The following is a 24,081-nucleotide window of genomic DNA, read 5'->3' as shown; positions in this document are numbered from 1 at the left end:
CACTCAGACCCAAACGTCCTACAGGACCGCGTAGGGAAGGTGCCCGTCCCCAACCTGTATGTCAAGGCAGTAGTGCTTCAAAAATGTATGCAATAATGGCCACATCGTGCCTGTCACAGACATCTGCCAGGTCGAACCTCAGCAAATTCTGTGGTAGCAGCCATATCCCTGGTCGAATGCACTCTAAAAGCTTGTGGGGGGGGGGGGGGGGGGGGGGGAGGCGGGGGGGGTTGCTTCTTGGCCAGCACACAACAGATCTTGATGCAGAGGACTATCCACCTCAGAAGGGTCCTCTTCTGAACAGCCTTTTGATTCTCCGCTCCGGAGAACCCAATAGAAAGCTGATAATCCACATGATATCAAATTGTATGATCAATGCAAAATCTTAAAGCCCTTTTGGGGTCCAGACAATGGAGTAGCTCCTCTTTCAACAGGTGACTGGAAGCACAGAACTTTGGCAGAGTGATGGAGTGCCCAACGTGAAAGAGAGTCACAACTTTTGACAAGAATGCCAAGTAAGTGCTCTGCACCAACTTGTCTGGGGAAAAAGGTGGTCTATGGCTGTTGCACTGCAAGTGTCTAGAATTCACTCATGTGCCAGGCTGATGTAATTCCGATAATGAAGACAGTCAGCAAAGTTAGGAGATGTAGCGAGCAGCTCTGTATAGACTAAAAAGGTGTACGCAAGGGAAACTCCAAGGCAGCATTAAGGTCCTACTGTGGCATCACAAATGGTCCGGGAGGGAAAGTGTGTTAAAATTCATCACAACAGAGGATTTAACCCCTTCGCTGCGGGGCTAATTTCCCCACAGCGCGGGGGGGAGGGGGGCCGCGCACGGCGCCGCTGTGCTCATGACGAGCCCAGGCTCGTCATGCAGCACGGTGCTAGTGTGCTGGTGACGAGCCTGGGTTCGTCATGACCACGCCCGCGCAATGGAACGCTCAGCACAGCGGGGAAATTAGCCCCGCGTGTGAGCGTTCCACGGCTCATGACGAGCCTAGGCTCGTCACCAGCACACGAGCACCGTGCTGCATGACGAGCCTAGGCTTGTCATCAGCACAGAAGGGGTTAAAGGAGGACTGTTTGTCCGGAAAACATACAAAGGCTACAGGTCTGACAAATGGATTTCATGGTAGGGTGCCTGGAGGAACGGATTCAATATACAACTTCAGGAAGCAGATCAAATGCAGTAATTTGCGGCAACTCAATATCCACACTTGTTGGTGTGGATTGCGCAGATTGGGGTAGAGGACCCTGGCCTGTTGCTGTAACCTAAGATCCTTGCAAACTGGTAGGCTTTTTGGAGGACAGATGCTCATGCCCAGCAGATCCTGCAACTACATTCCAGGGCCAATCCAGAGCCAGTAGGATAACTTGGGCCCGGTAGTTCTTGATCTGTTTCACAACGATGGACAGCAGAGGCAGGAAGATGTACAGAAGTCCATTGTTTTACTGAATTCAGAATGCATCCCCTAACAAGTGTTTTTGCAGAAACACCAAAGCGCAAACGTTTTAACATTGCACATTGTAGACTGTAGTGAAAAGATATAGCTAGGGTTCTCCCCACTGTTGGAAGATGCCCTGTGCCACTTTGAGATGTAGACGTCTCTACTGATCTACCAGGCATCGCCGGCTCAGCTCAGCGCATCCGTTCTAGTATTCAGGGACCCTACTTGGTGGTTTGCAATCAGGGAATTGCCCTGGTGATCCAACCTACCCCAGAAGGGCAGAACCTCCTGGCACAGAACCTCGGGCTGCTTTGCTTGTTGCGGTATCACATGGCAGTGGTGTGGTCTTTGGGAACCTGCACCAGCCTTCCCTTGATAGATGGCAAAAAAAGCTTTTTGAGTCAGAGTGATGGGCCGTAACTCCAGACCGATTTAGAGATAGATTATGCCAGAGACCATAGTCTTCTGATAGTCACCTCTCCAGATGACCTCCCCAACCCAACAAGGGCTAGTCCATCACCGCAATCTGTCCTGGGCGGGAGAGGGAGATGGGCTTGCCGCTGGACCACCTGCTTTCAAGCAGCCCCTACTGTAGATCATGAGCTATCTCTTCTACAGTCTGGATGATATGTGTCAGATTTTCTTGATGCTGGATCCAATGGAACTGGAGATTCCATTGCAGAGCCCACATGTGTCAACTGGCATAGCTGACAAGGAGGGTGCAGAGGACTAAGGGGCCAAGCAGCCTCAGAGTTGCTCTCACCGTGATTCAGGACAGAGGTTTAAACCTAAGAATCATAGCCTGAATACCCTGGAGTCATTGCAGTGGAGGAAAGGCCAAGAAATGCACTGTGTTCAGGAGACATCCAATGAATAGAAGTCTCTGCAAAGGGTTGAAGTGTGATTTGACTCACTGATTGTGAACCCATATAATATCAAAAGCTTTGTAGTCCGAAGGTACCTACATCGGACTGCAACAAGCACGTCTGGAAGTCATTGGGATAGAGGAAGACCGGGTTCCCCGACTTCCAGAGGTGCGCAGCAACCATCACCATAACTTTCATAAACACAAATGTGGTGCTGGAGAGACTGAAGAGGAGCACAGCAAACTAAATAATGCTCCTGGCCTATATAGTACTGCAGATACCAACTGTGGGGCTGCAGGGTTAGTATATGAAACTATGCCTTCTGCAGCTCAAGTACAACAGGCAGACAGGGCCTGGGGCAGCATGAACATTTTGAATTTGTCCTTCCACGGGAAGGCATTCAGAAGCTGAACGTCCAAAATATGCCAGAAACCCCTGATCTTCTTCGGAACAAGGAAGGAGAAAGAGACACAACACTTTTCTTTTTCAGAGTCCATTGCCATCTAGATAGCACCCTTGGAGATTAACACTCAAACCTCTTGAAACAAAAGTGCAGATGCTCATCTGAATATCCCTCTGATATTGGGCAAGGTAATAAGAAAAGGAAGGGCATAGTTATGTTGGCTGATTTTAAGGACCAATTTGTTGGATGTGATGGGTTGCCACCCTAAGAGGAAATGATGGCCCCTGCCCCTCATTAGATGGGGATGCGTTACTAAAATGGTTTTGAAGCTGCTGTAGCAGGAGAAGAGGCTTGAGATGCCCAGTTCCCTTCTTCACCGTGCACCGATTGTCAGACCTGCATCCACGGTGTTGAAAGGATTGGAGTGAGTGATGTAGTGGGTGGGGAGACTGTCTCTGCTAGAATTCAGCCCTCTGGAATAGCCTCTAAACTTTTGGTAGTGGTGTGGAAACTGCTTGACAGGGGTCAACAGACCCAAGGAACATGCTGTAGCTCTACTTTCCCTAAAGTGCTCCTCGTAGAGTCTGCCTTTAAACTGAAAAGCTGTGACCCATCAAAGGGCATTCCATGAGGAAGGCCTATACATCGGAGATTCCTGTGGCGCGCATCCACATATGGCGAAAACGTACAACACTAGTACTGACTGCCCATTCCAGGCAATCTCTAGCATCCAGATAACATATTTAGTTGAATGCTGTTCATCATGAATTATCAGGGTCAAAAAGGCCCAAAAATCTGCTGGGACTGCCGGCAAGATCTTGCATATACTGACTGAAACGCTAGTCTGGTGGAGAAAAATATATACTTACCAAAAGTCCCAAACCTCTTGGATTCTCTATCCAGAAGAGTGGTTGGGTTTCACTTAGCTGGTTGAAACATGTAGAACAAGGCTCTCTAGAGTAGGATGTTTGGTAAATCAGGTTTACCAGGAACCAGTTAGAGACACCTGGCTACCTGCCTATTTACAGTAGGGCAGCAACAGGGTTTTGACCAAGTGTCTATCAATGTACCTGAAAGGCCCTTGTTAACCCCTTCAGTGCTGATGACGAGCCCAGGCTCGTCATGCAGCACGGTGCTCGTGTGCTCATGACGAGCCTGGGCTCGTCATGAGCCGTGGAACGCTCACACGCGGGGCTAATTTCCCCACTGTGCTGAGCGTTCCATTGCGCGGGCGGGTTCATGATGAGCCCAGGCTCGTCATGAGCACACGAGCACCGTGCTGCATGACGAGCCTGGGCTCGTCATCAGCACAGCGGCGCCGTGCGCGGCCCCCCTCGCCCCCGCACCGCGGGGGAATTAGCCCGCGGCGAAGGGGTTAAAAGAGAGCAAGGGCACAAGCGTAACTGGTCCTGGCTGTCAAATTTGTCAGGACGTACAATTTGGTCTAAAATAAAGGTAGATGTAAATCCAGTGCCTCGGCTACCCTCTGGATCGGCACTGCAAAGGTGACACTTTCTTCCGTTGGTGGCTCAAGTGGTGAGTAAAGCCCTACCCGAGGAGAGGTATCCAGTCCATTGGAATCTTGCAAATCCATCTAGGAAACATCATTGTTCTGAGGGGGAGAAAGTCATCCTTATAACCAACATCGGTATCCACTTCCTGGGGTGTCCATTGTCCTGCAAATGTGAGGACCATGAAAAATCCAAGCCTACGCAGCGCACAGCAGTGTCCCTAAGGCTACTGAGTTATCAGTTTTTCATTTCATACACCCAATAAAGATTTTTTGAGCAAAAATAAGTGAAAATCTGTTTCTATTTCATTATTAACTTGTAACAAAACAAACATAAATTAGTATCAAACTGCAAATGCAATGTAGATGTCCAGATCAATATTACAACTTGATAAAGCTCAAGCTATAAACCAAACAATAACCCAGTTTAAGGTCTAAAGAAAATGACCCAATGCATTTTGGGTTATAGAACCCATCTCCAGGGGTACTTTGACAAAGTTACATCAATGTTAAACACTTGATGCGCAACTGGTAGCTGCCTCCATCTGGAACTACAGGGATAAAAAGTAAAATAAAAGTCACAGTCAATATTTGTGTGTATCGAAAGTCACAAAATCTGCAAAAATAGAATTTGCAAACACAATACTCAATGCGTGGTAAAACAAGCTTGAAAGGCACAAACCCATTGCCAATAAAAGGTATTGTAAACTATAGAGGAAAAAAGAGGGTGGTGTGCTCGACAATTCGTCCGTGATCAGATAGACAAAACCTGACATTATCCCAATAGCTTTGCATCTTAAAGTTAGGTTAATGTTAAACCACTATAAAGCGTAAGTGCATAAACCACTCTCATCAAACCTCATGCCATGAAGTACTTCGCTAATGCGCCCGACCATACATTTCTATAAAAATGAAAGCTCGAATAAGTATGTAGCGAAAGCCAAATGTTTTGGTATGCTAATCAAACCTAAGCTCCAATGCTTACCAAGAAGTGTAAAAAGTGTAAAACAATGTATCCAAAGATCTGCAGAGCAAGGGAGAAAACGACACCAAATACAAACAAAATTGTATCCTTGTGCCAGAAACCGAGTGAAAAACATGTAAAGACAAGGACATACCGATAGGCAAGAACGTCATGTTTCAACTCTAAAAAAACAGAATATTGGGGCACGTGTTGAATGATGACCCATAGCCAAACTTTGAGAAAGTGAATCGAATACTGGTGTCCATTGTTCTTGCATAAGGTTTGAGCTACAACAACAATGGAAACACTGCTGACGTGTACGATGCAGCAGAGGCACAGGGTTAAAATCAAAGTGCATGATGACCAGTTGGACTTTTGTGATTTTGTAGCACAACATCAGTCAAAACGGAGCCAAAGTCGAGTCTGTACCTGACTAAATCCTCCTCTGGCACAGTCAGTAAAGCCAGAGTGAAAGTCTGTACTGGCATCGGTACGGGTGCCATAAAAAATGGAGCCAAAGTCGAGTCTGTACCTGTCTAAATCCTCCTCTGGCACAGTCAGTAAAGCCAGAGTGAAAGTCTGTACTGGCATCGGTACGGGTGCCATAAAATGTCCCAAGGATTGACAGGGCTCCAAAGATGGATCTGCTGGCAGTAGCCCGACTGGGACTCCTGAGGTTTCTTGGGGCCCAAATGCATGCCAGAGTGAGCCAGAAGCGCACCAATATGCAGGATGGCCTCCTTGAAGGCTTCAACCTGATGCAGTGTCGCCAGGAAACTCTGGGCGCACTGGGATCAGTTGAGTAATTAGCTTCATGACCGTAGACCTCAAAGGAGTACGACTGACATTAGGACGTTGTCGGTCCTTCTCTTTAAGATGAGAGTGGCAGGATGGGGTCACTTTTGATGTTTGCATTTGGACTTTGTGCTCAAAGACCTCCGGTAAGACTAAATCAACGTTGATCACTTGTGGGAACAGCCTTGGGAATGGGACTAAGTCTGTGCCTGGGACTCGGATCATCAATAGGACTTAGGCAAAGACTGCATCGACTACTGGTGTTTGGCAACCTACAACTTCACCTCCCAGTCCCAATCGCCTTCAGGGTCACAAGAGTACATTTATCAACAACTTTGAGTCATGGCCCGAGCCTGGACACCAGAGACATCTTATACAAATACTAGACCGACATCGGTTTTCTGCAGTCGCGGAATGGTGTGAAACCTGTTGTCTTAGGTGGGACATCATTCTGGAGTCATCAGTAAAATTAGAAGGCTGGGAGGGGAACTCCGGATCCGGGTGAGAAGGTGCAGAAAGAAAGGAACTGTCGGTGCACAAGGGTGGCACTTATATACTCCTGCACTCCTTCACGTCTGGGGTGTTAAGAAACCAACATGGACCTGTACTGCACGGACAAGTAGTGCACAGGAGCATTGTTGAAGAGAAGTTCCAGGATCCACTTTGGGGAGTATTCTAAAGCAAGGAATACAGGCCATACCTAGCATCTCCTCAATAGGAAAACAGTTTAGGTATCTGCTTCCATTAACTCTAAATGAAACCTCATCTAAGTCACACTCAGGTGGAGGACAAGGTTAAACAACCTTCACAATAAAAATTCATAAAGAGGAAATCGCTAGATTTACAAAAAAGTATTTAAATCATATAACCTTTCCCTTCTCTGTAACAAGCTGTCGAAAATATAGCCAGCCTTCTTTTGTTGAGTCACTAAAAACCTCAGACGAGGAGTCTTTTCGTGATTCCGAATCTTCAGATAAATGATCATCATCTGGACCCTGGAAAAAAGGCAAAGCAAAAACAGGATTTGAATAATACAATTACTTCTACCTTCTAAATCAATTATCAGTAGCTAATGTGATGTTATCAACTATTGTAGAGAAAAGTCTCCATTCGGTAAGCATGCTTGTTAAAAAACAAACAAAAAAACCAAAACAATTAGGGATAGGATCTTTGAGCCACTAGTGGTAGAGAGGTTATTTGAGACTTTAGAAAATGCTAGCATAACTTATTTTAGGTTTTACATGTAATGGGTTTTGTGCAATTCAAGGCAAACATTATGCGCTGTTTGTGTACTCTAAGGGGCTTTGGTTCAGCCTCCTTCAGCCACTGGTTTCGTACTCATGTCCCCTCTACATTCTCCTCCCCATCCCTCTCGGTGACATGACTACACATGATTATTTGTTCTATACACCTGGCGGGCGAATCCTCAGGCTATCTTCCTACCCTTTCCTAAAGCATGACCTCTGACGTTTCACTTCTTCCATGCAGTCTCATAAGCATGTTTATTTTGTTCTGATGTTTTGTTTAATACAACAGTGTTTATTAATGACATTTACAAAACGTCCACAACCGTGCTGCCATTGTTGACTGATATATGGCCTTTGTATGCGCCACATCTTGCAGCAACTCTGTCAGCATCGATAATTGTAGCAGCTATCTCATATTTGCAAAAATCTAATACATCTATTTAAAAAAAGAAAAAAAAAGTATTTCATCTAAGCACTGTATACACAAACAACCTTTTAAAATGAAGGCTGCATTTCTGCATTGCTTTTGTCGGCACTGGAGTGTGAGGGGCAAACCAACTGGTTTTGTCAATGTTTGTTATATATAGGATTGGTACACATAATAGAGCGAGTCAATTTGAAAGAAATCATGCTTTTAATATCTGATTTTGGTTCAGGAAAACGTAAGCTTTAGGTATTCATTTTAGTGTGACCAGAAACAGAGCACAAAAGTGATAAGCCTATAGCATGTGCATGAGGCAAATCTCTCTGCTTAAGTTTTTTACAATTTGTATGCAAATTCACAATGCAGTTCTCTTTTGGTCCACCTAGTTTCTATTGGTTAAGAAAAAAGCAACGAGACTCCAAGGTCACAAAATGTAATAATAATAGTTGAATAAAAAAGCAACTGTGAATGTTGCTATTGCCACTGTTCCACCATTATTTTTTGCATCTGTGGCCCCTTAGCAATAGGTTCCAGAGCCACCAAGGTTCCCTTCTCCTTTTCCTGCAACAAGGTACTCCTATATTATAAGCCCAAGTCAAGCAAGTACACAGTGAGGAGGGGAAGTTGTAGGGAGTTGCTTGTGATCGAACATGATCCGGCCTTGACCATCAAGTAGCAGTGTGTGGGGATAGGTATTTCCTCTTCCAAGTCAACAGATGAATGGACTTGTGCCTACTCCCACAGCCCCAAAGGTGCTACATCAAAAGAGCCCTTTATTATCTGGCTTCAAATAAAAGCAGTTCACTATTCTCTCAGAGAACAGAGTGGGCCTTCATATGAATAATCAGGACACAGATAAGCAGAACTTCACATATAAAGCCCAAACTTGCTACTTCCCGGAAACCAGGCTTACAGGCCCACGTGCAAGCAGGAGAAAATAATCTGAAGCATAAAGCAGTGCTAGACAGCACGACAATGTTATAAAATAATGGATCTCTACTTATATCACGCTTAAACAGATAACAGGATGTGGACAGTTATTGTACAAAGCTTACAATAGTCAGGACAGTTCGTATTACTGCTGAGCAGAGGGGCACCTATTGCTGCTTCTTGTTTAGCGGCTAGTATCTGAGCAGCTCTCAATAATGTAATAGTTGTGGAGTATAATGAATTAATACCATAAGGCTTTCAAAACTTTCACTGTTGCATTTTGCCAACGTAAATTGCATGATATACATAGTTCTATTGATGGCCTCTGCTGCTCACATCCAAAATACCTTTTTGAAGATTTCTTTAAAGGGTGTTTTGCAAGAAGAATTATGGATTGTGCCCAATAAAATTTAAATATGTTTTATTATGCATGTATTTATGCCATATTTTTAATACACTTCTAAATCTTTAATGGTTTTGTGTATAAAGTTAATGGGCCAATGCCCAAGTTATCTAATAATGTTAAGACAACAGCTTGAATACAGCAATGGCTTGCCTCGACGGCAGTTGGTGACCCGTAGTGTGACAATTCCAAACAGATTTCAACACAATGTAGAACCAAGGATCAAATAGTTGGGAGTTATCTAGATTATATTATGATCAATACAGTTATGAAGCAACATCTGAGCAGGTATGACCATAGCATATGATGTTGACCCTTTCCACCTTCGTTCTCACTGATTATGCACCCATCATGAAGGTCCGCTCCTTCTCATCTGCCAAACCTCACTGGATCACCAGAATTACAGAGAATACTTGATTTAAGGGACAGAAGATTTTCCTTGGGTCAAATATGCTGTAAAATTATAATAAGTCTGTTTAGAGGAAGCAGCTCTGTAACCTGAAGATTTGTAATCCTGAACGATTTGGAAGCTTGCTCCCATTTCCAAAAGGGTTTGTGGATAAAATCCAGCCTCCTGGAGGTGAAGCAGCCAGCACCTTGATTCGCCCCTGGGGGAAGTCATTTTAAAGTGACTAGGAAGCAGCTAGACTTGAGAGGGCTGGAGACCGCAGATGCACTTGGGAAGGTAAAAGACAGTACGGTTCTTCCTGTGGCTGAAAATTCAAGTTTTGTAGGAAAAGTTTGCAATAACTTTACTGGGGATTTTCCATATAACTTATGTAATATCTTCATAAGAACCAATTTACCTTTCTTAGCCATCCAAGTGCACTCATGATTTAGGTTACATTTTTACTAAGTTTCTGATGAACATACCAATAGGACACCAGTTAGTAGTTGTGTGGTAATGCAAAGTCCTCTAACTTGTGTACCGGCAAATTATTGTTTGAAAACATTATCTGCCCAGGGTGAAACCTCTTGCAGGGTTACCTAAACTGTAACGATCGTGTGATGCAGGCAAAAGCTACTACAAAATTCTCCAGTGGCGGAGAGTCATCCAATAGAGAACCTACCACCCCCTCCACATAGGGAGGATTTTCTCATTACAACTCATCAGCATCTTTGATCACAATGAGAGACATGCCAGTGGTAAGCAAAATAGCGGACCAATACTATTAAAAGTTGAATAAGAAACCACTCACCTTGATGCCCTTTAGGCTAGATATGTGCTGAAAAGATCTGCATGTTGAAAAAAATAATATGTTGTTACAATGAAGGAAATACTCAATATTCTAGATGAAAAATTAAAACTTTGTTAGGAACTTACGATTTTCCTTCTTCTTTGTAATTATCTAGTCCTTCATCACAGGATTTGGATCGCTCAGTTTTACCGTTTGGTTGCACCTTGAGGAAAGTAGGTCTGACGGAGTCTGTAACTGAATAATAAAATGCATTATTTTAGAAGTTTTGATGACAAAAGAAAATACTAAATGGATCCAATACTGTGATACAGGGAGGAGAGCAGAATAGTAGCTTATAAAGAAGAAACCGGTCGTGCTCTACACTGCTACCAATGAACAACCTTGCTATGATGGGGCTGAAGCACATTCATGTTTTACATAGCAGAACAGCATGTGAACAGCTGAAATGATTTAAAACTCAAGAACTAGAGCAATCACATCACGTAACACGTGGTATGAACAGGCATTGATTCAGCCAAGAGCAGGCCGTTTTAAAGGCACCCTATAAATGTGGGTGTATAGGCTTGCCGTGTTTGACCGCTATATCTAAACAGCCGAGTTGCAGATCACAGCCAAATGTTTTCTTGATGGATTCTCGAGGACCGGTTTGAGGATCAATTGAAGGCGCAACATACTCCGCACAGGAAGAGAGCAGCTACAGGAGTGTAGACATGGGCATCCCTGGAATATAGCTCAGACACCATCTATACAACATGTGCCTCTATGTGGCCAGTCGTACTCTGCTAACTTATGCACTGCTGATAGATGTTTTCATCTTTGTGTGCACTGGATTTATATTAATCATGTAGGTACACATTGTCCAAAACAATTATGAATTAATGTCCTGAAACAACCTCAAAGATTTATTACGTTTTGGTTCTGCTGGAATTGGACCTGGCAGTAGACCAATTTGTAAATGACCAATTTGTAAATGGCACTTAAACCTGATGCAAAAGCATTTCCACTTAAGACAAGCAAGAAATGTAACTGTGACAGTGTGGTGGTGTTGACTGGTGTGACGTAGGGTATCTAGTACAATAGGGCAACCCAGTATACCCCCAAGGAACTGCGTACTGTAAACTAAAAATCAAATAGGGTCCTGGAGTATATATTTTTTTTCCGCTCAAGGCAAGAGTCTAGGCTTATGTTTTGATCTCCGCCCCAAATAACCACAGAGGGAGTAAAGGAGGAAATGCGCCTTTAAACATCAGGCAGGGTCATCAATGTTTGGTCCATACGTGTTCACGACAGAACCAGGTTTCACCTAATTTGACAAGCACCAACAGCACTCTACCCGGATCATCTATTTCAGACTTCGTTAATGTGAGCGGAATGCCTTTCTTTATCAAGATCATGACCCCTCTAGAATAAGAGGAGAACAATGCTGCCACATGCAACCCAGTCCATCTAGCCCCTACATTCCCTTCCGTTTGGTTTGGTAAGATGCGTCTATTGCAGATATGCGACCTGCACATCCAGTCTATCAAGAAAGGCTAGTACATTACGGATTTTCATGGGGTTGTTTAACCCTCTCACATTCCAGGTGACTCATTTTATAGTACCACCCATATCTGTGTATCACAATACACTTGCAAGATTACATTACTCGAGCTACCATCGCCAAGGTTAACCATGAAAGAGTACACTGCATGTGTATCAAACCATTCTTGCCAAATGCCATCCCTTCTTCCCCCGGCTCCCGCCCACTTCAGCACCCCCAACTTGCTAAAGATATCCCGATCTAACACAGCTCCCCACCCCAAACACCAACTAACCCAAACAAGTAGACGGGGTACACCCATTGGGGGGCACAAGAGTACAGATCAATCACCCATCTGTGTAGCGAGGTGACCGAACTCATCCATAGTAGTGACATTGACTGTCGCATAACGTTTACAATTCCAAAGACACATCCAACTTAGAGCCACAAAGAACCCACAGAAACCTATCTATCAGGAGATCAGGACAAGTGCCCTTCCATGAGGTATCTGCTCCACGGCTATCTTAATGTGTCCATGAGTGCCTCTCGTCTGTCACCACTGACCATACATAAAATAAACAGCAATTAGTCCCCAGCTCTGAACTTACAGCTTACAGACACAAGTGGCGCTTTATTGTTCATCCTCTTCCAGGTTTGTTACGGATTCTCTTCAACGTTTTTTTCAAAAGTTTCACATGATCCATAGCAGAATTTAGGGTATTAAAGATCTTAGCTGCCCCTTCCGAGCGAATCCTCAGGCGTGCGGTGTAAAGCTTAGAGTATGGTACATCCTCTGCCTGCAGTAACTTTTTAGCGGGTATGAACTCCCCCCTAGCCACCTGAACTGCAGCAGTGAAGTCTGGAAAGAACGCCAGCGTATTCCCCCGATATGTGATGGAGCCTTGGTCACAAGCCAAACAGAGGATTGTGTCACGATCCTTATAATTCAACAACCTTGCGACGAGACACCAGAAACAGGGCACGCCGCCAGCGAACGGGGGGCTCTCTCAACTATCACCATAGGGGACAGATTATCAGCGCCAAAAATTTCTCTGAGCATCCCAACCTTGGTGGATTCCGGCAGCCCAATATTCCTCAGGTTGTTCCCCCTGGACCTCACTTCCTGGTCCTCATTTTTTGCCTGGATGACCACAAGGACTTTTTCCATGTTCACGGTCTTGTCCGCGACATTTTGTAGGTTGCCCTCCGCATTGGAGCCCCACTGTTCCACCTCACCCACCCTGGCGCCCTGTTTATCGAATTAAGCCACCATATTATCCATGTGAATGGTGAGCGCATTGATTTTCCCATCTATGGACTGCAAACTATGTTGCATCTCCACCAGAGTTGATTCTAGTGTTGGGGCAGTGACTGACGATGTCTCCGCCTCAGAGTCAGAGGTCTGTTTTTTGATGCAACCTTCCTGTCTTGTGCATATCAAATGTGAGGCGGGTCTACGTCTTATCAGGTGTGCCCATTTTACTCAGCGCTCTGGTGTTCTGTGGTCACTCACCTCCTATCTTGCCAACACACGCTACTTCTACTATGCGACGGTTCAAGTGCCTCGCACCAGTCTGCGCAGCATGTAGATACTCGTGGCACCCCCACACCAGGCTGTTCTTATTTCATACTCCCAATCCAATTGGATACTTCGCGCTTCTGTATGACCCACAGCCTCGCCTCCATCCATCACACTGTGGGCGTCCAGCAGGGAACAGTACAACTTTTCAGCCCGCGCTTCGGCCCACAGCAGGCCAACTCACTCCAGCCTCAGTAGTCTGCTGTTTATCTGAACAGGTAGCATGTAAAAGCTCACCTCCTCACGTCACTATTCTAGCCCTCTCTCCCCCCTGGTCCCCTCATGGTTCAGAAAACCAGGGAATAAAGGACTTACTGCCTCAGGTACCACTTCAGGAGATCAGCGAGGGGAGAATGCGGCCGCTGCGCAGGGTGCAAACCCAGTCCAGCTGAGGCAGGAGGCCTCGGCCTCCAATTGATACTTCAGTACAGGCAATCCTAGCCTCTGGATCCCCTTTCTGCAATTGCCACTATTCCGATACTCTCTGTGACTGCCGAGGAAAATCAGAGGGGTCCCAGCCTCTCAAGCCCCACTCACCGCAGGTCAGGCTTTCTGGCAAGCGTTCGCCACACTGCCTAGCGCAGCCCTGTACCAGTGGTCGTTTCGCGGCCCATCATGACTCAGGCTGCGGTGGCTCTACCATGGAGAAGTGTGGCTCACTGGTTAGAGCGGCAGTCCCTGGTGCAGAGGTCTGGCCCGGGACCAGGGTTCAATTCCCGCCTTGGCTGATCTCGGCGGTTCTTGGGCTCATAATTCCTCGGACCTGATTTCCCGCCTCGGTGCCTACTCTGAACAGGAGTCCCACGCTGCAACTCTGGGCGATAGCTTGCTTAGTCTCCACAACGGCCCCCAACAGCGCTGGGGATGCCTGGTTGCTCCCTGGGGATGCCCAGGAGTGGACATTTCACAGGGAAAAGCCAGGATGGGTTCCCTAGCGGTATGAGTACAGCGCCAGGATACACTGGTTTCCGGGGTAACAGAGCGCTTTACAAATACATTTACATTTACATTTACATCCTCAAAAGTTGTTGACTCGACCGTAGCCTAAACTTCACCCAGCAGCTAGGCCCTTCGGGCACCAGGATCACGCCTCCTTATCCGGCAGTACCGCAAATCCAACAATCAGCGAAGGCGAGCGCCGCCTTCAGCAGCAGGCTCCGTCCGCCATGCTGCTTTTGTGACAGCCTCCCTCACCTCAGAGTTACTTGCTGCCACTTGTGCCACACGATCCTCAGACCATTTCAAATCTTCCCTGGGGTGTCACCAGCTCCGCTCCTCACCAGATGTGTAAATCGGTCATATCTTAATGCTGGATATTGTAAAGATTTTAGAGCGGTCGGCTGAACTGAACTAAAGCGCAGCCATCTTGCTGTGCAACCTCTAGCGTCCCCCTGGATTTATTTCAACGTATTCATATTCTTAATATTGGTCAAACAAATTATCCAATAACATCAGCACAACATTCATGTATAAGAAACAATGACGTAAGAATGTGAACACAAATATTCTTTTTTTTAATGACAATTCCATCAATAGTACATCATTAAAACCTCAAAAACATTTTTGATTCCGCAGGGCGTAAAAGAGCATACGCAAAAGAGCCACACTGACACCCACCGCCCATTCATGATCCTCATCTGTACGTTCATTAGCATTTCAGCATCTGAAGGGGAGCAAAGATCCTCAACTATATAGGTACCAGACACAAGCCCATAAGATCTACTTCAATTATGAATAAAGGCCTCCAGCCACCATCCGGTTTGTTTTAATGTTGTTAGAAGACAAACTTTCGACATTTCGGCCTCATATGCGTCTCAGATCCGCGAACCCACCCTCAGGAGTCATGACCCAATGTTGCGAAGGAATAAAGCCTATTAGTACTGCAACAAAAAAATACCAACATAGAAAGAATTCAGTAAAACACACTATAACTACGTCAAGGTGTTTATCGCTTGCCCACAATCCATCACCAGAGTAAAAAAACAATATCAAATTTTACACCTATAATGAAGTGCAGTGCAATACCCAACCACTGGTGTAAAACATTTCAAACATGAAAAAACGTGAGTGTGACTAATTAAAAACCTTTCACAACAAACGACGTGTGACAACATGCAATGTCTAGCACAGGCTAAATATGTATTTGAACATCGCACCACTAAGTAACTTGCTGCCAAATTAGGTCCACCTCTAAATAAAGGGCTCCACAGACGCCCTATCCAAGCACAAAGTGTCAGCTATAAATGAAAAATATTCCAATTAAGGACAAGGCCCCATCTCATGATACCCAAGAGTCACACTGGAAGGTAAAAACACAAGGGTATCTTACCCACGCATGGTTGACACACACCAGAAACTTTAATCTTTAAAATACGAGAAAAGTTCATATAGAACTAGTCCAAGGCATTACATACAAATATAACCTACAATCTGCCTTAAGTCACAAGCTTACACACTTGCATCGCTGATCTCATAAAGCATAGAAACTCCAAGAGGGCCATGGTCTAATTAAAAGTACAAACCCAGTCACATGATCACGACACAGTCAAAACGAAACTGATCCCGAGCTCAGCGGACATCTTATAATAGGATCACAAGCTAGGAGTGAAAAAAGAAAATAAAGGCCTAGATAGACTACGTAGCCTTAGGAGTTTTTCAAAATATTAATGAGAGACATTCACATCAAAATACCACCATTCACAGTAGATCTTTTATGTGGGCTGTATACAGCAACGTATTTCTCAGCCATGCAGCAGCCATCTTAGAGGTATTATAACATGAATCCATCACTAGAGAATGTCACAATAGGTTAAACTACCAAATAAAGGTACCAGGAGACAATCAGTGAGTAATCAATAACACACAGTTACCCAGTTAAAAAGGAGCAATCAGAATACTTATCCTCGTAAAATATGTAATGGAATTATGAACAGAACACAGCACGCATATAAGAATATAAAATTACAGTGTTGCCAAATTCTGCCATTCTACATGTTGATTAAAACCACTGTTCACAATGTCAGCCAACCAGATCCATTCCTTTGATCGTGAACGAGCGATCCACATCATGTTTGCGCTTGGTGCTTTTCACCACTTCAAGAACAAACCGTTTCATCACAGTTGATTCGTGTGATGTGTACATAATGTTCAACAAGTCGGGCATTTAACACTTTACAGCGAATGTGTGACTTCTTGAGTTGGTTAACCAATATAAAACACAGCACAAGAACATTCAATGCAATATATGACAGTTTTTTAACTGCAATTAGATGGTGTTTTAAATTCCAAGATTATCATTCAAAACACTAGTTTTGACTACTGACTTAGTGGTACTTGACAAACATTTTCTGTTAGACCTGGCACCATTGGCGTGGGTTTTCCCCTGCATTTTTTGCCTTTCCCTACTGTGTTTTTGCTGTGTGTTGCTCTTAGTTTTGCTGGTCTAGATGTTTTGGGCACTTTGACACTGCTGTTCAGAGCCAAAGTGCAAGAGCTCCCTTTGTAAATTATTGTTATGGATTAGTGATTCCATTATTGGCATATTTGATGTATTAGTCTGACCCTAGTACAGTGCAGTGTGTGTGCCCAGGGCCTGTAAATCAAACGTTGCTAGTGCGCTGCAGCACTGATTGTGCCACCCACAGAAGCAGCCTGCAAAATGTAACTTCGGCCTGCGATTGCAGAGCCTGTGTGCAGTCTGATAATGCCATGTCGACTTGGCAAGTGCACCCACTTGCCAAGCCCTAAGATTTCCTTTTCTTACATGTCAGTCGCCCCTACGGTTGGCCCAAGTTACCCCTAAATGGCAGGGTGCATTGTATGTGAAAGGTAGAAAGAACAATTCATGGACAGGGCCTAAATCCATCGTTTTTTTTTGCTCCCCATGCTATTCCAGTTTGGACCCACCATATGCCAACCAGAGTTGACCCTGTGCCCAATGAAAACAGTCCAGCCCGAACTGCCAGGCCAGGTCCTCCCTGGACTGAAAACAAGCATCCTAGGACCGGTTTCGGGGTTTCACCCCTTATCAGCCAGAATAGCTTGACGCCAGTGGCATGGAGAGTACGGGACTCATGTCATAAGGAGCATGGTCAAGACTAATTTGCATATAACTAGGTCCAAACTGGGATGGTGTGGTGAGCAAAAGAATGATGGATTAAATCCAGATCCTTGTGATTGGGCGTGAATGTTTGCATTGTCCAGCATTCTGTCCCTTAATTGTTTCTTTTGCATATGTGAAAGGTAGGACAAGCCCTGATGTGTGTGGCAAGTCTTGATAGTGAATTACTGCCAATTTCGTTTTTCACTATTGCTACATGTTTCATATTGAAAGATGTTTACTGATAAGAAAGATATTGAAGTTAAGAAACGAGAGGCAAGTACAGCATCTATTGCAAAGAGAAGTGCTCAAATAGCTTCTGGAGTATTCTGCAGTGCGAGTGACTATTTTTGCAGAACGCATTGTGAACTTTTTGTGGAAGCACACGCTGAGAACAGAACATTTTAATGTACAGACATTAGAATTCTCTGAAACTATAAGAAGGTGCTGTGAAAGTTGGGGTGATCAATGGTTGTTTGTTGTAAGAGGCCGTACAGAATATTTTCTTTCAGATCTTCATGCTGCAGATTGTGTTTAACATCAATCTGGCAGTGTAAACATTTGAAGCGGAAGAAGCATCCCCAAAGAATATTGAAATATTTGAACAGCAATCGAAGAAGTTGAAGTAGGGTAACCAAGTAATGAAGAACAATGTGAAGCCTTTCTGAAGACGTGTAGTAACCTAGACTCGAATGAAGAAGAACAAATGTGCATTGCAGACTTAATTTCCAAAATTGAATAATATCTATAAGGAAGTGACAGCCAAGCATACAATTGTAGGCACACGAACTAGGAAGCCTGTAGAATATTATGGAGATGGTATTCTTGTATTGGAGGAAGGTGGAAAAGCTGATGTGGTAACTCTTTGGGAAACAGCTACCATTCTTTGAATTTATCATTCTAAGTCAAAGGATTGAACTGCAGAGTATCTATATAACAGAAGCTGCAGCCAAACTAATCTAAAGTGATGTCAAGTCATCTCACTCTGCAAGAAAAGACTTATATCCGCAGCTCGAAGTGACATCAGCGATGAAAGTGTTTTGGAATACCTTCCCAGTAGTTTGAGATTGCTGTGTTCCAAGTTATTTGTAGGGAAAGATCTCTTAACTACAGTGGGTGAAATAGGGCAAAGCATTATGCATACTATCCGCCCAAGAGCAATATAAGTGACTTGAATTTTGTAGATATCATGCATTGCGAGCTTTGTGCATTCCCTCCTGCAATATTTGAATCTCGCAGTATGTTAAGAAAGGCTGAGAAGTCTCAAATAGCACATACAATATTAAAGAAGTCTGACGAGTTATGCACTGAGGTTGCTGAAATACAATGTACTGATCAGTACGTCATAGATGGCGGTTCACTACTGCAATGAATTCCGTGGCACAAACATGATACATGCAAGGATATTGCGAACACCTACACTACTTTCACACTATGGCAAAACTATCATTGTGTTCAGTGGTTAGGATGATTCTCCATCCATCAAATACATGCCACACAGAAGGCGGCAAAATTCACAGATGAGCACAGCTGACACATTTACAATGACATACAAACAGCTACTCATTTTACTCATAGCCAAGAAGTTAAGGAAACATAGGGGTATTGTGCAACATGCATTTGGAAACGCTGATGTCGATATTGATAGTGGTGCGATTTTGTCACCCGAACATTCATTCACTACCATTATAGGGAAGATACAGTTATGCTAATTCTTCTATTGCATCATGCCAAGAACTATGGTTTCAAATTGTATTATCGTAGCAACATAAAACGAGGATCATCTATAAATCCTGTGCATGATATTCTCGGTATTCAGGCCTTGCTCTGGATTGACATTTGCAAGTACCTGCTATTTCGACATGCTTATACAGGTTACAACAGCTTCCAGAATTTTTTCTGTTGGCAAGGGAAAAGCATTTGGTCACATACTAAAAGAAAAGGAGCTCTGAGTATTTGCAAAAATGTTCTGTTAAGATGATTCCGCTGACATTGAAAACGCGGGGAAGGCCCTGTTCGTGTGAAGGAATTTGAATTCCATTAACACACTTTGTCAACAAATGTTGCTAGAAGGAGTAGTAGCTGCCAAATCATTTGTTATACCAGAAAGATTGCCGCCTACAGAATCTGCCACAAAGTACCACAGCTTTCGCACCTACTATCAAATTAGAGCGTGGCAATCAAACCAAAGAGAATCTCAATCTGAAAGAATGTGGTTTGTATAAAAAAGATAATTCATTTTGGCCCACCATAAGTGACTTGCCTCTAGCTTCGGACGGGTTATTGAAAAAGATACGTTGTACCTGCACAACACATTGTGCACCCATCAGATGTGCTTGCAAAAAGAATGTGATGCCCCGCTCTACTGCTTGTGAATAGTGCCAAGTCGGTGGCAGCGATAACTGTTACAAGCTAATATGAAGACAACAGCAGTGATAAAGAGGGTTGATTTTTTTTGGGGGGGGGGGGGATTATCATGTTCTTGCATTTTGGGTTATATAATGCAACTGGTTGTTTATGTTTTCTTAAATAACTTATTACATGTATTCTTGCTATTCTGAAATATATTGTATATAAAGTCACTTTTAAAATCTTTTTTTTATTGTACAGACGTACATTTTTATTTTCATTGAAACATCAATTTTCCCGGACAAAAGATAAACAATCCATATGGCATGCCCGCCATTTTAAAATGTGATCTTTGGGCTTTACCGTAATCCGAATTTGTTGAATTTTGCATATGTCAAACAGTACTTATTTCAAAATAGAAAACTAATTAAGCATTTCTGCTGCAATTTTGCTCAGGTTTGAGGTTTTTTTCCCCGTAGTTTTACTGGACTATAGGGGCGATTTCAAACTGCAGGTCAATAATTCAATGGAGACCAGTACCCACGTTAAAGTGAGTTTAATCAACATACACACACATTCTAAACCATGCTTTGTAAACCCATGATGTACTCGGTGCAAACCTTCATCTCATGAGCTGCTGCAAGCTCTAGTCTGAAATTTTAAAGTCATTCAGAAGACTTCGCTAGTGGAAAAAAAGGCAAATTATGCGGTGTAATGAGGCACATTTTGTGCCAGTACTAATTCATTATTTTGACATCTCTACACTTGTGAACACTGTCCGAGCATTGGTTACATCTCATTAGTACCAATTTAACACTCAAATACAGTAATAAGCAACAGAAAAGTGAGCAGTCAGCCTTTGCAAAGGACATTCCACTGGGCAGCAACATGTGTTGCTGTGTTTATATTAGCTTTTGAACACCTTGAGCTCAAAACTATTTTTTATGCAAAATCTGCAGATTATGTATTAGATAGTGGATTATGTGGCAAATGCTGCAAATATGTAATTATGTGAAAAAAGCTGCGCCCGCAGTATCGCGTAATTCCAGTGGCCCTGTCAGGAATCACATTAATGCTATTTCTCTTTGTCAGGGTAGTAATAGTATCAGACTAAAGAGGAAGAGCAAGGTTATAGTGAAACCCTCTATAATTGATCTATGGGAAGACCTCTAATTGGGGAGCAATTGCATGTTCTAAGATGGCTGCCGTATTTTCTCAAGTATTCTGTCATTAGTTAATGTTGAAGACTCTTGCGAGTGTTGTTGCCTTGAGAGACGTATTCGCGCAATCATCTGTGCACTTCAATTTAGGAGGTATCGGAGAAAGCACGTTTCTTTGCTGCTTCTCCTCCAAGAAGCTCTGAGTGAGGTAGCGGGTTTGTTGGAACTGCCAAATAGTTTTGGGAGAAAATTTCTCCATTCAATGTGGCAGTAATTATTCTAGGAGGAGAGTTTCTTCTCCTCTGTGTTGGGACTTCGAATTCTCCTCATCCAAAGTAACCGAAGAGTTCCGTGTGAAATTCCCTCTGCTGCTCAGACAATTCAGCGGTCGCAGCGAATCAGCGGAATTTGTCAGAACGTCGTCCGGAGTTGCTGAATGAGGTCGGTGTTGTCTCTTGACTTTGAAGGCTCGAGTTAAGTTCTTCAGCATCCTGTATTCATCTCTTAAACTTAGCAACCAAGTAAGCTCATATCCTCACATATTGAATAGTCGCAGGAAAATAATTAACTCAATCAAGACTGCAGTAAGAGAGCTAGCTACACTTGCTTATCTGGAGCCTATTCTCTGCCTCCCTTGAGGGTTCCTCCCTATTCTTTCTTCCCTTTCTTTCCTTCCCCAGTTCCTTTTTGCACGCTCTTCCTTTGACAATCAAGCAAGTGCAATTTGGTGATTTGCTGAGAACAACTTTGAATTGCCCTTGATGGAACAATAATCTGGAAGTTGTTGTTGGGACTGTTTCCCATGTTCTACAATAATCAGATAACTATCAAAACTGTGCAATATTTGTAGAAGAGAAGCAGTAGCTCCTGCAAATGCTGGTAGAGGAGGTTTAGATCATAACTAAGCATAGTACTAGAGTATAGTAAATGTATGCAAAATGTTTGTATCTGGCATTAAGTCATCTCCATCCTGGAATCCATATTGTTTTCCGTTGAAAGGAAGATTAGCCAGGATTCCATTGGGAATAGAGAGCAGATCAGCAGATGTCGGAGCTGTCTCTTCTTTATCCCATTCCCTTTTCCCCCTGGTCGGTGCAGCCGTTGAGAAATCTAGGTCAGTAAGCACCGATAGGAGGGCATTAGGAAAATGTCATCCATTCTGCTTCTCAGGAGATCGAGGTACTTGACAGACCTTGACCATAGTTCACAGTGCAGGCCTAACCATCAAGTAATTCACAATGTCCCTTCTGTATATTTTGAATGAATTATCACCCTGTGTATCCTTGAACCTAAAAGTTCCATCATGTCTGATTAAAAAGTACTCTAACACCCCCTTCCTGTACCAGGAATGATATCCTATGACTGAGTGTGGAGAAAGGGGGACTGGGAGGGAGCAACTGGGCTCGATGCACACAAAAGTCACAAAATAAATCCTTACCTTTGTAATGTGGAACTCCCTAAAGCCCTGCCCTATCAAGAAATATTAACAACTTTGAGGGTCAACCAGTTTCAAACCTTTTGCCTGTACGTGATAAAGGAGACACTAGAATGCAGCCAGTTACCTTTGTCTTTCATTATTCAACTACAGAAAAGCAGGTTTATAAGTGTTGATCCTTGAATTGATTCTTGAGGCGAAAATTCCACTTTTCTCCATATTAAAAATGTACCTGGTTTACTTCCATCTCTCATAAATGCAAGCAAAATAATAACATACATACAATAAAAAAATACCTTCATTTTAGCATGAGCATAAAGTGGTTGTTACCCTACCATGGTCATGTGATAGCTGACGTCGGATCAAAGGAACTGGAGACGTAGGACTAGGAGGGACTGTTGTTATAGTAGGTGGTTGAAGAACAGATGCACAAATCACAGCTGAAGCAGGAATGTTTGCAATTTCATGATCAATACTGGGGCTGGTTGGCTCATCTAGAAGAAAGTATATTATTTTAAAGTGTCTACATGTGGAACATATTAAATAACAGTGGAAACGTAGTAACATGTCAGATTGATCACTGTAATTGTAGTTATTTCATTGGAAAGACATTTTAGTAGTCACTTTGCTCGGAAAAATCATTTACATCGCATGTGATACAGCCATGCCATAACAACGCTGTCGTTACAATGACTGAGTTGTTACATCACAAACCATTACAATGCAAGTTGATACAATGACTTGCTGTAGGGGGCAGAAGGTGTTGGATTTAAAAACTCAACACGTTCCCTACTGTTGCACAGACTGGATTTGGAATAGTAAATTATACTATTCCAACATGTAGCTTCCCTTACATCAAGTTGTTGTAACAACTAGCGTTGTAATGGTATGCGATCTATCGCATGCGTTGTAGCGTGGCATATTTCACTTTGCTGGAATCTTGGGAAGCTCAGAGCTTTTTGGAAAAAGACAGACTGGTAGAAATCTTTTTAAAGTGCTTATATTTCTTTAGATTTCAGCTACAAAAACAATGTTTTGAAAATGACACACACATTTTAAAAGGGGTTTTATGAGCCACTACTTGGCCTGATGCACAAACCATATGCAAATGCAACAGAACTTGTGGGAAAAAAATTTACTTCTCTAAATTCCACATCATGATTCACAGAATCTGAATAACTGGAATTGTAGAAACAGAAAGTGCACTTATAATAGTGGAAAATCGGTCAACTTGCTGGATTTCGATCGCTGTAAGTCGCAGTGTGAATGAGGGGTGGGGGTGAGGGGCCCGGAAGAGTTAATGGACAAAAGCCAGAACACCCACAAGCTCGTACATTTGTGGGTGTACATAAATATTTTCATGGGAACCTTTGCAAAATTATTCTGAAATATAGTTAGGGTAACTGAACTTCTGGGGTGTAACTGGAAATGAAAACCACCCAAATTTCATTAAGATTTAGAAGATTCTTTTTGGAAGAAAGCAATAAAGAAAAAGTTACATGTGCAATTGCAAATTTCGACTATACTTGGAAAGGATTATTTTCTGCTTAGTAGAACATATTTTAAAGTTTACTAAATAAAAAGTGCTTCGGAAAAACTAGGACTGCAGTACATTTCCAGTACTGCCCCCTGGCACTTTTTTCGAATCCCATAAATGTCAGAAATGTACTCCAGGGTTAAGTGTAAAAACACTTGTAATTGTTGTCTAACACATAAATCCCAATTAAAGGTTTATGGTATAGCTTTCATA

General features: G+C 43.3%; 1 protein-coding gene across 2 annotated transcripts in view; it reads right to left on the bottom strand.

Moving 5' to 3' along the window:
• Positions 1 to 24,081, bottom strand: part of ARHGAP21 (Rho GTPase activating protein 21) — a 430,157-nt gene that overhangs the window by 69,049 nt on the left and 337,027 nt on the right. For both annotated transcript variants that reach the window (XM_086941663.1, XM_086941662.1), the window contains 4 exons: positions 22,667 to 22,825; positions 10,316 to 10,424; positions 10,191 to 10,227; positions 6,857 to 6,982 (listed from right to left, as the gene is read on the bottom strand). In XM_086941663.1, the coding sequence (XP_086797789.1) occupies positions 6,857 to 6,982; positions 10,191 to 10,227; positions 10,316 to 10,424; positions 22,667 to 22,825 (431 nt within the window). The remainder of the gene's footprint in view (positions 1 to 6,856; positions 6,983 to 10,190; positions 10,228 to 10,315; positions 10,425 to 22,666; positions 22,826 to 24,081) is intronic.

This window comes from Lissotriton vulgaris, chromosome 10, assembly GCF_964263255.1.
Source record: "Lissotriton vulgaris chromosome 10, aLisVul1.2, whole genome shotgun sequence".
In the NCBI taxonomy this organism is placed as follows: domain Eukaryota; kingdom Metazoa; phylum Chordata; class Amphibia; order Caudata; family Salamandridae; genus Lissotriton; species Lissotriton vulgaris.
The sequence above is the reverse complement of the archived record's forward strand: the minus strand, read 5'-3'. Positions and strand labels throughout refer to the sequence as shown.